Genomic DNA, 19,797 nt, shown 5'->3' with positions numbered 1-19,797 from the left:
TCTGGATTTATATGATATGTGTTTGAATAAAATGTTAAAGGGATAGTTCACCCAAAAATGTTAAATATATATATTTTTCTGTTTAACACTGAGGATGTTTTGAAGTAATACCACGGGAGTGATATGGTCAGTGTTTACAGGTTTTCAGCATTTTTTAAATATTTGTTGTGTTCAACAGAAGAAAGAAACTCTAAGGTTTGAATCAGGTAAATGGTGACAATTTTCATTTTGGGGGGGAACTATCCCTTTAAGTCTTGTTTTATTTATGTTATAAATTCTTTTAGCAAATTACAAATGAAAACATTGATATTTAGAGCTTTTATTTCAGAGAAAATTAGGTGTTTTATCATTGTGAAAAGTGATTTGTTGTTTACCTAAAAAAAAAAAAAAAACTAAAGCCGGTTCCTTAAAAGCAACATGATGTTTTTTAAAAAAGTACACTTGTAACATACATGATAAGTTGGCTTAACTTAATTTTTTGATTTATGCACATAGTTCATTTACATAACTAAGGCAACAGGATTACTCACTTTTTAAAGTGAAATCTCTTTACAGTGCACTCCAAGTGTTCACTGTAAAAAAAATCCTGGTTGCTTTTTAAGAATTTTTTTTTTTTAAAGCTAAATCAAATAACCCTCATAAGTCCATTGAACTGATATTATGTTAAACTGAGTTAAAACAGCTTGTGTAACTTATAAAATTAGGTTAGAACATGATTACAATGAACTAAAAACATGCTGTCATGACAAATTGTTCATATAATTTTTTACAGTGTTGATTTTATACATCTGATGTTAAAACATTGCTTTTGTATCATGTAAAACTGAATATAAAGGCACTGTTTTTTATGGTAATGCCCAAATATCTCTAAATTACATCATTTTTATTTGAAATTTAAAAGAAATGTCATCGACGTTGACTATAAATGTGTGATCAGATTTACACAAAACGAAATGGAGAATTACAATCGGGCTCTTGGTTTTAATTTTTTTGATCTGATTTTTAATCTGATTTTGTTTTAATATTGTGCAACATTTCTAACTTTTTAGCAATAATATTTCTAAGACTATATTACTTCATAAGCTGTAAGTTAATTTGAAACATATATTACTTAAAATTAATGGTATGGAAGTTCATTTTCTTAGCTTCAGAAACATGACTGTACTCCAAAGTTATTCCTTATTTCTTTGCTGCATTATACAATTAATTATATTCTTGTATGCAGGAATGCAATCTTATATCTGAAACGTATTTATCAGAGACCTTTGACTGCGTGTGATTACTAAATAGACAGACCTTTGTGACGACTTGAACAGGAAGATTTATAAATTCATGCGGCTTAAATTTCTTAACCCACACAAACTCTGATTTCAGAATAAATAAGACTTTTAGTCACTTGTAGAGTCAATTAAACTGATGTTGCTTTAAATATGTGCTTGATTAATATGCATTAGTCAACGTTTGAAGTGGATCAAAAAAAAAGATTTGTGGCAAAACAAGAATGGGTGTTGCTGAATAGTTTTAGGAAAACTTTGATGAAAAATTTAATCCACTTCGAATGTAGACTGCTGTAGACTTTCATGTTTTGAAGTTTTTGATTGTTATAATTTCTTTATTAATATTTTTTAATGATTTTATGAGGTTTAAGAGGGATGAATTCAGCTTTGCTATTAAAAGTGCTCTTTGCAAAAGTGTTAATGAACTTTCACTACAGTAAAAAAAAAACTATTTATGATCCAATAAAATCAAATTTGTTGAGCTTAAATTCATTTAACATCATCACAAAAACTAAAAACATCATTGATATTTGCTTATTATTTCAAATAACATTACCTGCCACAAATGTATCAATGGTAGCAAATGATTTCTGTATTTTAATATAGCTTATTTAGTTTTATTTGTACAGTAGTACAATTTTTCTGTAGAATCTGCTAGTAAATGTTACAAATAACACATAAAACTGAGATTTGGAAATGTAGTATTTTCTAGTGAATCATAACACAATGCTTTTTATTCACAACATTGACATCGTTTTATGCCAAATAGTTTACCATGTTTAAATTGTGTTTGTATTTGTAATAATAATAATAATAATAAAATAGTTCAAATGTATAACCTAAAAAGTATTTATGGCCTTTTTATTTATTTATTTTGAATTATTTTTCTTATTTAAACTATCGCCAACCTATCTGTTCAGTGTAAATCTAAGTTGATGCATCTCTAAAAGACAGGATGGAAAATTGTTGGGCACGAGTAATATTTTAATCCTCAATTTTTTTTATGAGAGTTGTGTTCTCAATCAGGTGGAGAATATTCTGAACAATCCAACTCATTTCTTGTTTCCACATTATGAACTGCTTCCCTCTAGTAGGAGATATAGTCCCAAAGTGTAGGTTGAACCGTTATATGAAATCCTTTGTACCTGTTTCAGTGGGTTTGTTTAATAAGAGTTTATTTTAATTAGCATTATACATTTTGTTTCTGTAGTATTTTTGTATTGTTTTTATTACTTGTTTTTATGGAATGTCTGCAGCAATAGGTGATGCCTGTAACAAATTTTCCTGTCAAGGACAATGAAGTTTACTACTACTTAAAAAAAAATGATATTATCTTTTTTTATTGATTCTCTCATCTGTAATGGGTTAAATGTTGGGGAGGGGTTGTTCTGAAAATACATATATTGAAAAATCTTTTAAAAAAAAATTAAAATAAAATCATGTAAACATTGATTAGTTTCACTGAAATTCATAGTTGCTAAAAGCTAATACATTTTCTCTACACTGCAAAAAATGCTTTTCTTTCTTAGAGATTTTGTCTATACTTTCTAGTCCAAATATTTTAAAATTCTTAAATCAAGAAACATTTTCTAGACCAACAAAAATATTGTCTGACATTCAGAAATATTAAGTCAAAATAAAGTGGGGTTTTGTTCCTATAATCAGTAAAATAATCTGCTTTTTTGCTTTGAATTTGGCTTGTTTTATGAAGTACCTCACTGGATTTTGACAAGCTGTTTCTGAAAACAAGACAGTATATTTTTTGTTTGTCTAAAAAATGTTTCTTGATTTAGGGTTTTTGAGATATTTGGGCTATAGAAACAGGTAAACACAATATAGAAACACTGTAAAAGGCCAGTCCTGTGTGTTGATCACTGTTCATATTCAGCAGCTGTGGCTCTGGATGGAAAGGATTGCAGCAGTTCTCCAGAAAACAGATGTGACTTCATTTGTGACTGCAAAGACTGCAGTGATGAGCAAGACTGTGGTAAGATACTTACCTTTTATTTATTTTGACCTTTTCGCATCTGATATTATTTACTGCACAATTCTGGATAAACTCCCTGTTGAAATAACAATAATAGAAAGCATCGATTTTTGCAATAGTTTCTATGATTATAGTGTAAATTGAAAGTCGACTTTATGTTGTCCATTGGTAATTGGAATCAAAACAATATTCCTGTCGATATGTTATGAGATATGCTTGTCTCTCCTGACACATTTTTCCTGTTGTCTTTTGGGGGTTGAATGGAAGGTTATCTTGGGCCAAAGTTTGTGTGTGATTTTGAGCATGAGGGCAAATGTGGATGGACTGTGAAGCCAGCTGAAGGTCTGTACATGTGGCAGAGACAGAGGAGAGGAAAAACACTGCCGGACAGCGGCCCGTCCTCAGACTACACCACTGGAACCTCAACAGGTACACAACCATTCAACTTAATCCATTCACAAATTTACTGGAGCAAATAAATAAATAAATAAATCTTAATTAAGACGGAAATTAGTTTTCGGTTTAGCAGATTTTGCTCCATACAAAAATGTGAATATATTAAGTGGAAAAAAGCTAATTGAAGATTTTCAGTTTTTTTATTTTTATTTTTTGTAAAATTATGAAGGCAAATCTACAGTTGAGAATTGTACTGAAGTGTGGGATGAGTAAGATTTTATTAAAGAAATTATTGCTTTATTTGGGCAAAGGTCAATTTAATTAATAAACTGTGACAGTAAAAACATTACAGTTTTACAAATAATTCATATTATAAAAACGGAATTCAGAAATGTATTACTATATAAAACCTAGAAATCTTTTATAAATCTTAAAATCTTATACATATATATTTTAGAGATTATTAAATTGCTGTGTTTCCCAGAGATGGGCATCCGCTGCGTAAGGGCAGCTGGAAGGGCATCCGCTGCGTAAAAACTTGCTGGATAAGTTGGCGATTCATTCCGCTGTGGCGACCCCGGATTAATAAAGGGAGCCGACGAAATGAATGAATTAATAAATTGCTGTGAAAGTGTTATTAATTTTTACTGTAAAGTGCCATGAAATGTTTTCTTTTGTGTGTTTCAAGGCTGGTTTATGGCAGTGACGGCAGTGACTTCAGATGCACCCCAAACTGCTATTCTTGAGTCACCTACAATAAAACACTCCTCTCCGACCTGTCGCCTTCGCCTCAGATACTTCATCTGGGACTCAGGTACACCCACATACTTAAAACTGCTTTACGTATGGAGAAATTAAAACGAGGAGCAAAGATGTGCCATTAAGTGACTTATGAAATTGCATACTGCACATAGTCCCTGACAAAAAAAAAAAAAGTGTTTTATGTAGTATGAATGGGGGTACCAGGGCTGCATCCGGAATCGCCTACTGCTCATTATGTACTATATTTTGAATTAGATTTTACTGCACGAACAGTAAAAAAGTGTGCTCTATAAAGTATGAATGTTAGTATGAATGAAATTCAGATGTACTACATCTGCCAGTTGTCATTATCACGTGACCTAACCGCATCAACTGTGTCACTTCATTGCCATTCATTCATTCTCTTGCGTAGCATCATGAGATAGCGTAGCATCCATTTGATGCATACTTCAAAATCTCGCAAAAGGTAGTAGTCATCCGGGTACTTCTCGCATACTGTTTTTTTTTAATACTATGAACCTAAACAAAACAAAACAAGAAATAAAACTAAATAAAACAAGATGTAAAATGAAACAAAACAAGAACTAAAACAAAATAATTAAATCAAATAATTATACTGACTTCAACTGTATGTAATTGTTAGAAATCATTCCTCAGACCAAGTCAGATGCCATTTTGGGTCATATGTTTTACACCCCTGCTGCAGTTGTTGCTTCAGCAATATTGTGTGTTTCAGGGCACACAGGTATGGGTGAGACTCCTCTGTGGGGCTCAGTGAGACAGACTGATGGTGAGCAGGCTGTGGTCTGGAGGCCCGAGAGCTCCAGCTTCAGAGGCTGGAGGGAGGACGTCATCTACCTGGGCAGAATAACAGAGCCTTTCAACATGCAGCTGCACTCCAGACGCAGTGAAGGGAAACAGGGAGACGTGGCCATCGATCACATGGAGTTTCTGGATTGTGCCCTGCCAGGTAAAGGGAAATGGGGCAAAGCATATTTTGTTTGTACATTTTCAGATGAGCCAAATGTGTTATTCATCAATTACGCATTTTAAAATTGGTGGTTCATTGAATTTTTTGTTAGATTGTTGTTGTTGTTTTTTTATTTATTATTATTTATATTTAAATAAACAATAAAATGAATTGAATAAGCCATGGCCTCCATAATTTTTGTGTGTTTTCTTTTGTTTATTTTTTATTTCTTTTTAATTAAATTTTTTGTTTTATTTCTTGTTTTGTTTAGGTTTATTTCTTTTTTTGCTTGTTTGTTTTGTTAGTTTTGTTTTATGTTGTTTCTTGTTGTTTTGTTTTGTTTCATTTCGTTTCATTTTCTTTTGTTTCATTTCATTCTGTTCTGTGTTATTTATTTTCTTTTCCTTTTGTTTTGTTGTTTTCTGTTTTCTTTCATTTTGTTTTGTTATGTTTCTTACTTTGTTTTTTTTTGTTTTGTTTTGTTGCAAACATCATTTTATGAAAGAGGTATTTATAAAATTAAATACATTTAAAACTTAACAACCACTAGTAAAATGCACAATACACAATATTTATTTATTTTTTGTGTCGTGTTTCGTTTTGTTTCATGTTTTGTTTTGTTTTTTGTTTTTTTTTTGTTTTGTTTTTTGTTTTGCTTTTTTATTAATTGTTTTGTTTTATTTAGTTTTGCTTTGTTCTGTTACGTTTCATTTCATTTTGTTATGTTTTTTATTTTGTTTTGATTTGTTTTGTTTTGTTGCAAACATCATTTAATGAAAGAGGTATTTATAAAAGTAAAAAAAATTAAAACTTGACAACCACTGGTAAAATGAATAATAACTATTTATTATTCACGACTATATTTGTTCTGGCTTATCTAGTGAAATATTTTGTGTGAAATTTTTTATTTAATCAAATTAAATATTATTTCATTTTAATTTGATTTAATTTTGAATTATAGTGTATTGTTAAGTGTTGGTCTTGGTTCTTTAAATATTATTATTATTATTATTATTATTATTTATTTTATTATTTTTTTTTTTTAAAGTTGTAGTAATGATGATGATAAATATTGGGTTCTCTTATTCATTCAGTCATTTTTTTGAGGGGGGGCTTAGTACCTTTAATAATTAGAAGTCGTCACAACTGAATGAACCGCCAACTTATCCAGCATATGTTTTACACAGCGGATGCCCTTTCAACCACATCTTAGCACTGGGAAACACCCATACACTCTCACATTCAAACATAAATATGGACAATTTTAGCTTGTTCAATTCACCTATACTGCATGTCTTTGGACTGTGGGGGTAACTGGAGCGCTCGGAGGAAACCCATGCAAACATAAGGAGAACATGCAAACTCCACACAGACATGCCAACTGACCTAGCCGAGGCTCGAACCAGTGACTTCTTACTGTGAGATGACAGTGCTACCCACCTAGCCACCATGCCGTCCCGTGTCCTCTTATTTGTTTTTTTTTATTTTATTTTTTCACCAAATCAGTTATTAGTGGCAGTCCTGCTCACACTGTAATTTATTAGTGTTCAGGGAGTTTGTCTCTCTCTTTCAGTTCCTCCTGAAAGCGGCAAATGCACTGGTGGTTTTGTGCAATGTAAACGGGATGGCTGTGTGGAGGAATATAAAGTGTGTGACGGCACAGATGATTGCGGTGATGGGACAGATGAAGAGAACTGTGGTGAGAGACAATGAATCTTATTAGAGAAATTAGTGATGTTTTGCTAATGAGACATTTTATTCCATAAGCTTTCAATCATTTTAGTTAGATCATTCACTGCTGCTCTCTGGAGTCGTAATCAGTGTTATTTTGTTATGTTCAGAGCAGAACAACAGCTGTAACTTTGAGGATGGTCTTTGTTGGTGGGATCTACGTTCGATGGCATCACTGAAGTGGACATGGACCGATCAGATGAATATATCACTTTCTGAGCCTTTAAAAGGACCTGGTAGAGACCACTCTAGCAATACAGCATCAGGTGTGTTTGGGTTCCAGTTTGATCTGGATAATTTTATGTATTATTTTTATTTAGTTCGTTTTCTTTCTGTATTGTCTAGTAGTAGTTTCATGTTAAACACAAGCAGCCTGTAATTGCTTTGTTATTATTTTTGTTATTTTTTGTTTTAACTCACTTTATTTTGTTGTATTTTTTTATTTATTCATTTATTACTGTAATTTTTCTCTTTACTTGTTTTACACTGGTTGGAAATTGACAGAAATAAATGACATTTTTAATTTATTTTTGTATTTTATTAATGTATTTTTAAATTAAATTATTGTAGCCTAGTGTTTTTGTTTCAAAAGCATTAAAAAGAAAATCATTGTTAAGTTTTTAAGTGCTTACGTTTCTTTAAGGGGTGGTCCACTACAATAGCAAACACTCAAAAATTAGTTTTTTTGCTTGTTCAAACTAACTTAATATCAGCTTAAACAACCCAATTCTTGAGATTTCATTGGGACAACTTATTTTTTTAAGTTCAATCCACATAAATTTGTTAAAAGTGTTAAGTTAACTTAATCCATTTGTGTTGGGATAACATTGTGTGGAACCCTGCATTTTTACAGTGTATTTTAAACTTTAGTTGGTGTGTAATGTAGCTGTGTGCACATAAACAACATCTCTGAATGTAATACGTCCAAAGTTCAATGCAAAGGGAGCCATTAGCTTTTACAAAGTTAGCTTAGCAAATCGTACAGCAAACGAATTTGGAGACAACAAAAAATACATCCGGGCTTGTGAAATCACTAACGCTTCAAATGCTTACAGTTTAATTTTAATTATATTCCAGAGAATTATAAAAAAAAAGATATAGCTATCATTTGACAAAGAACAGCTTCCAGAAGCTCTCAGTTCAATGTTGAATTCGGCTAAAAACTCCTCCAACTGACAAAGCTGTGGATTGTGAGCCACAACCTGTAAGTATTTTTATATGTTAAAATTGAGCAATTACATGCACAGTTTCCAATGTTAATGGTATGTTGTTGTGAGGACGTAAACGATGTAAATAAGGGGAAATGCTATTTGCCACCTTTAACAATTTAGCTACAAATTCATATTTAACAGTCAAACCGTTGTAACTAATGTTTACACTGCACAAAAGTGCGTGCAAGTAGGGGCGTGACGTGGTGACATGGAGCCGATCAGCGAATCACTGCAGATTATGTTAGCTAACCAATCAGAGCCTCTTGAGGGTGGGCCTTTCAGAGGAACTAGCAAATGTGACGGTTGTTTTCATGTTAGCTGAGTATCTATATATAATTAAAGTAAGATAAATGAAAAAAAGAATGTGATTTTCTTATAAACACAACCAAGCCTAAAAAATACACTGTGGACCACCCATTTAAATCATAATAATTAATCATAAATATTTTATTAGGCTTAAGAGTTCTAAAAATGTGATTAAAGGTGCATTTTCCTCAATCTATTCTAGTTATGCTAACTTTTGTTATTTCTGTAAAAAAAAAAATTATTTAGTCTTTGTTTTAGTTGGTATCAGTGACATATATGTTCTTTCTCTTCAGGACGTTTCCTATATGTTACCAAGCCGAACTTCACTGCGAGTGATTGGACGACTTTTCAAAGCCCTCCTCTGGCACCAACTAATGAGACACATCCTTGTCGGGTAAGTAAATAGACCCTTTTCACAACAACAATCTCTTAACTCTCACCTTTCTGCAACGCAGTGTATTGTTAGTCCCTTTTACCTTTCAATAGGATACCTCTCAGGAAAATTCACAACAAACTGAAAATATTAACATTGCACTTTGTGATTTAAAGGACACCTATTTTACCCCTTTTTCGAGATTTAGGATAAGTCTTTTGTGTCTCTAAAGTTTCAGCCTAAAACACCCATCAGATTATTTATTATACCTTTTTAAATTTGGGAAATTTGAGCTGTTATTACATTGTAGCTGTTTTTGTTGCCTGTGCCTTTAATGCAAATAAGCTGGTTCTCCCCGCCCACCACTCCCACCTGCATGTCAGAGCCATAGAGATTGCTACTCACTATTGTTTGTATGGATGCGGCTTGCGGATGTGGTGATGAATTACATACCAATTTTACTCTTTTTTACAAACATGCACTGTATTAAAAACATTTGTAAAACTCATTCAGGTGCTGATGAACACAGAGAGCTGAACTGATCTTTTAATCCCAGTTGCTTTGCGCACGTCCTGTCTTGTACATATGATTATATACGTTACTATGGAGACATGTTAATATGTGGCTGTCAGTCAGTTTGGTGGGTGGGGAAACCACACTTCTACATCACGTTGCAATCTGCTTCAAAATGGGAGGGATTTGGATCCTAGTTTTAACCTCAGGAAATTTCAAAAAAGAGACTTGTTGTGTTTATATCACTCCAGTATGACTGTGGACACATTAGACCTACTGTACACACAGGTCTGTCCAAACAGCGTTTGAAAGTTGATTTTTTAAAGTATTGATATTGTGTCCAAATGTTTTCACTTTCAATACTGAACTGCTTTCTGAGTTTGAAAATTATTACGTATCCGAAAGTTGTTAGGAATAGGAGTAAGCTATTGTTTATTGAGGAAAGTATATATGTTTGCAAACTTTTCACTTGTTATTTCAGTTTGATATTCCCTTAATAATGAACCCATCCTCTGCTCAGTAATCCGTTTCATTCGCAAATATACTATACGCAGCTTCAGGTTCATGCAGGCTTTAAAATTGGCTGAAAATGCCTTGCAAAAAACTCTGCTGGCTCCTGATGATTTTGGCTCTTAAGGTTCCAGTAGTCATTGACTTTCATTCTATGAATGATCATGGACCAAGATTTCAGCTATTAAATCCTCTTTTAAAGGATAATTCTCACAAAAATGACAATTGTGTTATCATTTACTCATTTTTTACTTGTTTGTCTTTCTTCTGTTAAACACAAAATAATATTTTTTGAAGAAAGCTGGAAACCTGTAACCATTGACTTCCACAGTATTTGTATTTTTTTCTACTATGGAAGTCAATGGTTACAGGTTTTCAGTTTCTTCAAAATAACTACTTTTGTGTTTAACAAAAAACCAATTCAATAATGTTTGGAAACACTCAAGGGTGAGTAAATAGTAAGTTTTCCTCTTTGTGTGAACTATCTTTTTAAAGTTCTACTGTTGAACCTATATGTTAGACTGATGGAGGATGGCTTGAGTAAATTAAAAGCAAATTGTCATTCTGGTGTAGCCAATTAATTTTTCCACCAAATGCTTTACACCTTGGTTGCAGATGGTCATGTACACACATCAGTTTGGCCGAGTGTCAGGTGGGCTGTCTGTGTTGGTGGCAGAGAGGCAGTTTTATCCCGTATGGAGGCGTGGAGGTGCTCTTGGGGACTTGTGGGTGAAAGCCAAGGTGGAGTTTGTCGTCAACAGCACGTTTCAGGTTTGTGAACTCATTACTTCTCTGACATCATCACTGTCATAAAACAGTCATTTATTGACCTTTCCCCGTTCAGATTCTGTTTGTTGCAGCCATTCGAGACCAACCGTATGGAGGGATTGCTGTTGATGATATTGTATTGTCCCCTGGGTGCATCTTATCTAATGGTATTATATCTGTTATACACAATTGCCTGTGTATTGACTTTGATTTTAATAAATGTTTAAATGAGAAACTTTTTTTCTTTTATTTCCATTTTCCTGTGTATAGAATCAATGCCACAAGCAGGTTATCCAAAGCCTCCGGATCACCCATGCACAAAGGACAGTTCGAAAATCTGTGACTTTCATGAGGACTGTACTAACGGAGAAGACGAGGATCAGTGTGGTCAGTTCAACCTGGTGAAATACATGTGCATGTTTAGTCTGTTTACATTCTAGTTTTGGTGTGTTCAAGTGTATGGGGAGAACTACACAAAATATTTCTAAAGGAGCTGTTGACATGAAATTTAAACCAGATTTTGGTAAAAACCCAAACAATACAAACATAAGAATAAAACAAAACAAAAAAAAAGCCAGCTGTCTGGACTCTCGCTGTCTTTCTAGACCTTCCTTTCTTCATGTGTTTAATACTTTTTCACTGTGTCATTTCATTATTACAAAAGCAAAATGTTAGGCCTTAAAAAGTCTTAAATTCACTAAAATTTAGTGTTGTAGGTCTTAATCATCAATCAACGGGTCTTAATTTTCCTGTGTCTAAGTAAAGCTACTCTATAAGGCTGATACCCAATCACCAATAATCGATCTTAAAACTTTTTGTTTATATTTAAGTTTTTTTAATGCAAAAAGATTCACAACATTTTTACAACAAAATCTCAAAATTAAATTCCCTAATCAGAGAAGGAAAACTAAAGCAACACATCCCTTTACATGATCTTTCATTAATACAAAAACTATTTACAGAAGTAACTGGGCCATTAGAAAAACTTCTTAATGTTTAGCCGTGTGTAAGTCTAAAATTTCATTCATAATAGTCTTAAAAGGTTCTTAAATTTGACTTAAAGAAACCAGCAGAAACCCTGTACACATAACTTAATTCATAAGCTAATTAGTTTTGTTTTCTTTGCACATATGGATTTCTTTGGTTGTTATCAACATCTGGTGAAAATTCAACAGCACCTTTCGAAATATGTTTTCTGAAAAAAATGGTGACGTGTTCAATACTTATTTCCCCCACTGTATGTGTTTTACTATTTATGAGTCAGTTTAGTTTCACCTTTGAGATGTTTTGCACTTTTAAATTGAAGCCTGTTTTAGCCATAGACTAAAAAAAGTAAAGAAGGTAATTGCATTATTTTTTTGTAGTGTAGTTCTGACTTTTTCTTGTTTTATGTCTTACAGTCATTCATTTTCCTTCAGCTTAGTCCCTTTATTAATCTGGGGTCACAACAGCAGAGTAAACAGCCAACTTATGAAGCATATGTTTTACACAGCGGATGTCCTTCTAGCTGGAAGCCAGTACTGGGAAATATATATACTCCATACACACTCATTCATACACATCCACTCATACACTATGGCCCATTTAGCGTATTCAATTCACCTTTTTTGTTTTTACCTGAAGATGTTTTTAATTTTTTGTCTCACAAATCTCTCACAAGACTTTTTTATTTCCTCAAGAATTTGTTTAGCAGTTTTGAGTTACAAAAAAGGCATTACAACAAATGTACTTTATTCTGGTAATGCTGTTCATAATTTACAGTATAAAGTAGTTAATAATTCCTGACTGCAAATTCTGAGAATTGTTTATTTTACCTGAGCTAATTAGCTAACAATTGCAAGAAAGTTCTGGGGGAAAAAGGCAGAATTGTTAACTGTAAAGTCAGAATCAAAGAATAAATCAGTACTCAATTCAGGATTGTATATAAAATCAGAAAAAAATCTGAAATTATTTTATATTTGAAAGTTAATATCTTGCAATTCTGTAAAGACTAATGGGGAAAAGTTGCAATTATCTATAGACATGTCTTGGTGTATATGTGTGTATATATGGCTAATGGTATTGCTGTGTACATAGGAGACTTCTCATATGCGAAGGGAAGCTCTGGCTGGACGGATACCAGTATAGGGAGCCAAGCCTGGGAGCTAAAAGTGGTGAATACCATAAGTAAAGGTGAAAAGACAGTTCTGATTCTCATGGAAAAATGGAAATGATTCATTACGTAATTTAATAAACTTTGTGTTCTCTCTCTCTCTCTCTCTCTCTCTCTCTGTCTCTCTCTCTCTCTCTCTCTCTCTGCCTGTCTGTCTGTCTGTCTGTCATTAGAGGAATTCCTGTTTGTGACTGGTGCTCCTGGCCAGCAACTAAGTGAAGCCCAGACTCGAACCCCCCTCTTGGGTCCGTCAGGTCCAGTGTGCACCCTGCAGTTCTCCTACAGCCTCACTGGCACTAACCCACATATAGGTACAGTATCATTCATAACACACCTGTAATATACCTGTCTTAGTCAGCATGATGTTAGACTAGATTGTCATTTTGCAGGTGAACTGGCAGTGTATGTAGTAGACAGTGTGATGGGGACCCAACCTGTGCTGTGGGACTTTGCTGGAAGGACCAATGAGACGACAGGAACCTGGCAGAAAGAGGAGGTCTATGTTGGTGCAAGAGATCATCGCTTTCAGGTAGAGTATCTGTCTGTCCATCCCACCAACCAAAATTAGAGAACAACTTACATTTTCCACAAAAGCCAATTTCCAAAAATAAAAAAAAATCTGTTATAATATACTCTAACTTCACTTGTTTCAACCTGTTTGAGTTTCTTTCATCTGTTAAAATAAAAGATATTTTGAAGAAAGGAAACCTTGAAAACTGGAAACCTGTAACCATTGACTTCCATAGTATTTGTTTTAGCTACTATGGAAGTAAATGGTTACAGGTTTTTAGCTTTCTTTGGAATATCTTCCTTTTGTGTTCAACAGAAGAAAGTATCTCATAAAATGGTATACTTACTTAAGTAAATGAAGTATTATTAAGTAAATTGTGAGTAAACTCTCACTTTTGGGTGAACCACCCCTTTAATTTCAAGGTTGCTGCATAGTCTTGTTTGAAGTCATCATCACAGTTTTCAAGCACAAATATAAATTTATAAATTAAAAAAAGAGAAAAAAAATATATATATATATATATATATATAAACATGTGCACAGTTTTAAAAGGTAAATAAATTCTAAGGCACAGTTATAAAATCTTAAATGAGATACTTGAAAAACAACACTGATCAAAATTTAAGAACACTTTCAAATACTCTCAGTTATTGGTTTTAATCTGACATCTAGTGATAATTTTCATAATTATCTTTCAAAACCTTTTTCACTGGCATCCAAACCTTCTAGTTGTCACTGACTTTGTAAGATAGTGAGTCATTCTAATGTGAATAAAACCCATAGACAGCAGGTTGTACATTTGGAAGCCAAAGGAATGAGCCTTTCAGGTGAATCTGAAAGACTGAAAACTTCTTTAGTCACCAAACCTGTCATCAGGAGAAAAGTCAAAAATACAAGACTAATGTTTGCTGAGAAGATGGAAGTGTTATGAAAGTGTGATCAAAAGTTTTTTTTTTATTTTGCTCTGAAAGAAATTATGACTGTCACACTGGGTAAAGACTGAGCTCAAAGTTCTGCAGAAGTCAGCGAAAGGGGGAAGCATCTTGGTTTTGGATATTTTCTGAACCAGGAGTTGAATCTCTTTCAAAGCTACAAGCTTGTTTGCCAACGCAAGGTTATTTAAATTGGTTAAAAAGGATAGTTCACACAAATCAAAATTTCCAGTTAATTTACTCACCCACATGCCAACCAAGATGTTGGTGACTTTTTTTTCTTCTTTCAGAAGAAGATTTTTAGCTGATTACGTGGACTTTGGGGATACCTATAATGGTAGTAAATGGTGACAGGTTTTTTAGATAAAAAAATAAACAAATACAAACTAGTCCTAATCAATAGCCCTGTCTATTGATGACACACTGAGGTCTTGTAATGCGAAACGATCAGTTCCTGTAAGATATTAAAAATTATTGACAATATTATTAGCTTTAATCTATGGCCTGGTCAAACAGTTCTCAGCGCAGATTCAGCTAAAAAAATCTTGTTTAGTGATCTACTGAAGAAGAAAAAAACCCAGCCTGATCTCACGAGGAAACGTAAGTAATTTACGTTTTTCAGTTTAGTGGCTAATTCGTACGAATTTGTTCGAGTTCAGTCGCACGAAAATGTACGATTTTAAAAAGAAGGCCACCCCAACCCCGCCCCTAACCCCAACATCATTGGGTGATGAGCAAATTGTACTAAATTGTAAGAATTAGATCGTATGAATTCATACGAATTAGCCACTAAATCAAAAAGTTACGAATTGCTGTGAGAATGCATTGAGTGAGTTTTTTAATGAGAATTTGCATTATCGGTGAGTAAATTAACAGAAAAACTTTATTTTTTTCTGTGGTCTATCCCTTTAAGCAGTTCCTTGAATCTGAAACAAAATTGAAGAAATACCATGGCCAGTCCAGAGTCCTGAACTAAACCTGAATGAAATTCTGTGGAAAATCAATCCTTTAAAAAATTATGGCATTTAAGCAATGAAAATTACATAATTCCTAAAAAAAAAAAAAAAAGGTGTTTATAAGTTATGTTAATATTGATCTCCACTGTATCATTTTATCTAGCTGGCTATCTGTCTATAGTTTTATCATTCTTGTTTTGATCATTCTGTATTTCTCAGTTAGAGTTCAGGGCCCGTGCTAAAGATCTCTCCTCAAGCGCTCTGATTGCAGTGAAGGATGTGCACTTTGTTGACTGTTCTCCAATGTTTATCCTCTCTGGTGGTAAGTCAAAACAAGTAATCACATCATTTTGCATGCTTGATTTATTTTTTTTGTCTTGTCTATTTGGTTTGTTTTATTATTCTCTCTTCTATTGTTTCCACTGTTACAGATATATCATGTAATTTTGAGGTCAACATGTGTGGATGGTACCAGGACCAAACAGATAATTATAACTGGAAGCTTCATAGTGGAATGGACCACACTGTCCATGATGGTCAGGATACTTCTGATGATAAATGTCATTATGATTTAGCAGCATTATTATACAATTGTCATTTATTTTTTCAGGCAGGAGTCTGGTTGTGGATATGTGGGACCCTTCACTGCGAGGTCTTTCTGGACGTCTCCTCTCAATCAGACAGACAAGTAAAACTGAGCACTGTCTGTCCTTCTTCTACAAACTCTATGGGCCAAACACAGGTGGATCTGAATACTATATTTCCAGATTTGTTAAATATGAACAACCAGAAAGGGGAAGAGTAGCTATGTTTCCATCCAAAGATTCAAATTAAACTTATGCACAAAACTGGACCTCCTACTCAGTTGTGTGCATAATAAAAAAAAAATATTTCAAAATGCTTGTGCATCTTGGCATTTCCCTGAAGCATTTTTTCTTGCAACATTTCAAAATTTAGATGATAAATAAATAGATGGAAACATAGAAAGTGACAAGCTTGTGCTGTGAAACTTATTGAAATATTCTATTTGATGATAATTCCTTTGTTTCAAGGCGCTCTCAGTGTGAAGCTGCTGTTTGCTGATGGTTCAGAAGAGCTGTTGTGGATGCGCAGTGGTGCCCATGGTAACGTCTGGCAAGAGGGCCATTGCCCTGTGCCTCCTCAGCTTTCTGCCTTCCAGGTGCACACTGAAGTTGTTTACATGACTAAAGCTGTAATTGTCAGCAAAAGCTCCGGCAAAACACATAATGACTCTATAAATGGCCATCATAATAAAGCAGCCTTCAACACCCCCGTAGTATACTACTGAATAAACTCATTCTTTTAAAAATGCAAGACTTGAAAAAGATTTGTTAATATTACTTAGATAATTAGATTAACATTAAATTAATTAGTTATCCTCTTTTTTTAAAACTGTCATTCATTTTGTTTCTTTTGTAGCTAGTGTTTGAAGCCACTCGTTCTGGTTTTGACGGTCAGTTGGCTTTGGATGATGTGGCCTTTGTGGAAGGACAGTGTTCTTTGCCCACTATGTGCTCATTTGAGAGTCAGACCTGTGGCTACACCAGTTCTGGAAGAGCCAGGTGGGTCCATCAGAACTGGGCATCCTCCAAAAATGGACCCACGACCGACCACAGCCTGGAGACAGAAAATGGTGAGAGAAATTTGGAAAAGAAAGAAACTTAATCTCAGCTTTGCCAAACCACCATCTTATCCATCCATCCATCCATCCATCTATCTATCTGTCTGTTTATCTGTTCGTCTATCTTTCCATCCGTTTGTCCATCTGTCTGTTGGGTCTATCTATCCATCATAATCCGTCAGTGTTTCTCTATCTCTATCTATCTATCTATCTATCTATCTATCTATCTATCTATCTATCTATCTATCTATCTATCTATCTATCTATCTATCTATCTATCTATCTATCTATCTATCTATCTATCTATCCATCCATCCATCCATCCATCCATCCATCCATCCATCCATCCATCCATCCATCCATCCATCCATCTATCCATCTATCTATCTGTCCATCCGTCCATCCGTCCATCCATCCATCCATCCATCCATCCATCATCTATCCATCCATCCATCCATCCATCTATCCATCCATCCATCCATCCATCCATCCATCCATCCATCCATCCATCTATCATCCATCCATCCATCCATCCATCCATTCATCCATCTATCATCCATCCATCCATCCATCCATCCATCCATCCATCCATCCATCCATCCATCCATCCATCCATTTATCTATCTATCTATCTATCTATCTATCTATCTATCTATCTATCTATCTATCTATCTATCTATCTATCTATCTATCTATCTATCTATCTATCTGTCTGTCTGTCTGTCTGTCTGTCTGTCTGTCTGTCTGTCTGTCTGTCTGTCTGTCTGTCTATCTATCTATCTATCTATCTATCTATCTATCTATCTATCTATCCATCCATCCATCCATCCATCCATCCATCCATCCATCCATCCATCCATCCATCTATCCATCTATCTATCTGTCCATCCGTCCATCCGTCCATCCATCCATCCATCATCTATCCATCCATCTATCCATCCATCCATCCATCCATCCATCCATCCATCTATCATCCATCCATCCATCCATCCATCCATCCATCCATCCATCCATCCATCCATCTATCATCCATCCATCCATCCATCCATCCATCCATCCATTTATCTATCTATCTATCTATCTATCTATCTATCTATCTATCTATCTATCTATCTATCTATCTATCTATCTATCTATCTATCTATCTATCTATCTATCTATCTATCTATCTATCTATCTATCTATCTGTCTGTCTGTCTGTCTATCTTTCTATCTATCTATCTATCTATCTATCTATCTATCTATCTATCTATCTATCTATCTATCTATCTATCTATCTATCTATCTATCTATCTATCTATCTATCTATCTATCTATCCATCCATCCATCTATCTGTCATTCTATTTGTCGTTTAATCTATTTTTCTGTCTATCTATATCATTGTCTATCTATATTGTTCTGTCTAACATTCTATCTATCAGTCTATCTGTCTATCTATATTATTCTGACTATCGTTCGGTCTGTCATTTTATCAATTATTCTATCTATCTGTCCATTCATCCATCTAACTATGCATCCATCTATCTTTCTTCCCCCTTTTACCATTTTAGTCAACAGCATAATCAACCAAACCTGTTTTACCCTGTCTCCATGTTTCATTTAAACTATGCTTTATTCAAATGAATGATACAGAGTGTGTTATGGCCAGGTTTCTACATGCTGGCCCATAGCAGTATGGATATCCTTCCCGAGGGCAGCGTGACCACCTTAACCTCCCCTGTGCGAAAAGGCTTGTCTCACACTGAATGCGTTCACTTCTGGTACCATACAGGAGGAGACAAACCAGGTGACAGAAGATGATCTGGTAATGGTGACCACAGCTATTCATTCTCAAGTCAAATAACTGATGTGTATCCCAATTCAGGCACACTAAGCGTTTATGTGAAGCCTTCTAATGGAGACAGAATACTGTTATTCTCTAGTAGTGTCACCCAGGGACAAGCCTGGCGACATGCGCAAGGAAATGTTGAAAATCATGGAGACTGGCAGGTAAGTGATCTGCTGCCTTGGCTCTGTAAATGAGTTGCTGTGGTAACACTACTAGTTTGCATGTTGTTGTTTTTTTCACATGTAATTTTTTAGATTTGGGATTTCTAATGTAATGAAAACATACGAAAATACACTTTCAAGTGTTTCTTTTGCTGCACTTTATCAGTTCCATTTGAAGATTTCACTTACATAATTTTTTCAAACATATTTTTTTCTCCTTAACAGTGCCATTTTAATTAGTTTACAGTTTTTCTCAATTGCTTTGGCACATTTTTCGAAACAGTCGTAACATTCTCTAAACTGTGAGTGCTAATCTTAAAACTGTTTGCTGGGACTTCATAACTTAATTGAATGTCTGCAAAATGTAGTTACTCACCCAAAACATTTTATTCATGCTTCAAAACCTAGTTATTGTGTCAGTAATTTGGCTAAGGCCACCAAAACACAAAGTGTATTTATCATTGTGTGAGCTACACTGCTCAAAATAATTAGTAGTCTATTACTCTATGACAGTCAACCATGAAAATTAAGGTTTAAAATAATCTAAAGAAGTTTATTATGTTAAGAGGAGTCAATAGTACATAGAAAAATAATTAAATGAATATTTGTATTTATACAGGACATTTATTTGTGTACAAAAGTAATACATGCACTGTGCAATCTTAATTGTCTAATTACTGTATTGTATATTTCATATTGTTACCACAAATACACAAACATTCTACAAAATATCATCCATGAAAAAAAATATTGGATTGTGATTGTGATGTGGGCAATATATATACACACACACACACACAACTAGAGGTC

At 34.0% G+C, this 19,797-nt stretch overlaps 1 protein-coding gene across 6 annotated transcripts in view; it reads left to right on the top strand.

Moving 5' to 3' along the window:
• si:dkey-11o18.5 overlaps nt 1-19,797 on the top strand; it is a 29,262-nt gene that overhangs the window by 2,722 nt on the left and 6,743 nt on the right. For 3 of the 6 annotated variants that reach the window (XR_015520135.1, XR_015520134.1, XM_087300955.1), the window contains exons 2-21: nt 3,169-3,264; nt 3,532-3,693; nt 4,349-4,474; nt 5,159-5,392; nt 6,966-7,091; nt 7,234-7,389; nt 8,934-9,034; nt 10,652-10,807; nt 10,881-10,971; nt 11,075-11,191; nt 12,881-12,976; nt 13,130-13,267; nt 13,346-13,485; nt 15,575-15,677; nt 15,787-15,891; nt 15,966-16,097; nt 16,408-16,535; nt 16,796-17,009; nt 18,647-18,784; nt 18,863-18,987. Coding sequence is in view for 4 of the 6 variants with exons in the window: in XM_087300955.1 (XP_087157081.1) it covers nt 3,169-3,264; nt 3,532-3,693; nt 4,349-4,474; nt 5,159-5,392; nt 6,966-7,091; nt 7,234-7,389; nt 8,934-9,034; nt 10,652-10,807; nt 10,881-10,971; nt 11,075-11,191; nt 12,881-12,976; nt 13,130-13,267; nt 13,346-13,485; nt 15,575-15,677; nt 15,787-15,891; nt 15,966-16,097; nt 16,408-16,535; nt 16,796-17,009; nt 18,647-18,784; nt 18,863-18,987 (2,684 nt within the window). In the remaining 2 variants the exon portion in view is untranslated. Of the gene's footprint in view, nt 1-3,165; nt 3,265-3,531; nt 3,694-4,348; nt 4,475-5,158; nt 5,393-6,965; nt 7,092-7,233; nt 7,390-8,933; nt 9,035-10,651; nt 10,808-10,880; nt 10,972-11,074; nt 11,192-12,880; nt 12,977-13,129; nt 13,268-13,345; nt 13,486-15,574; nt 15,678-15,786; nt 15,916-15,965; nt 16,098-16,407; nt 16,536-16,795; nt 17,010-18,646; nt 18,785-18,862; nt 18,988-19,797 lie in introns of all 6 variants that reach the window. The other 3 variants (XM_087300954.1, XM_087300953.1, XM_087300957.1) reach the window with 2 other exon arrangements.

Source organism: Danio rerio, chromosome 21 (genome assembly GCF_052040795.2).
Source record: "Danio rerio strain M-AB ecotype USA chromosome 21, GRCz13ab, whole genome shotgun sequence".
Classification (NCBI taxonomy): domain Eukaryota; kingdom Metazoa; phylum Chordata; class Actinopteri; order Cypriniformes; family Danionidae; genus Danio; species Danio rerio.
Note: the sequence above shows the minus strand (reverse complement) of the source record. Positions and strands in the feature narration are given on the sequence as shown.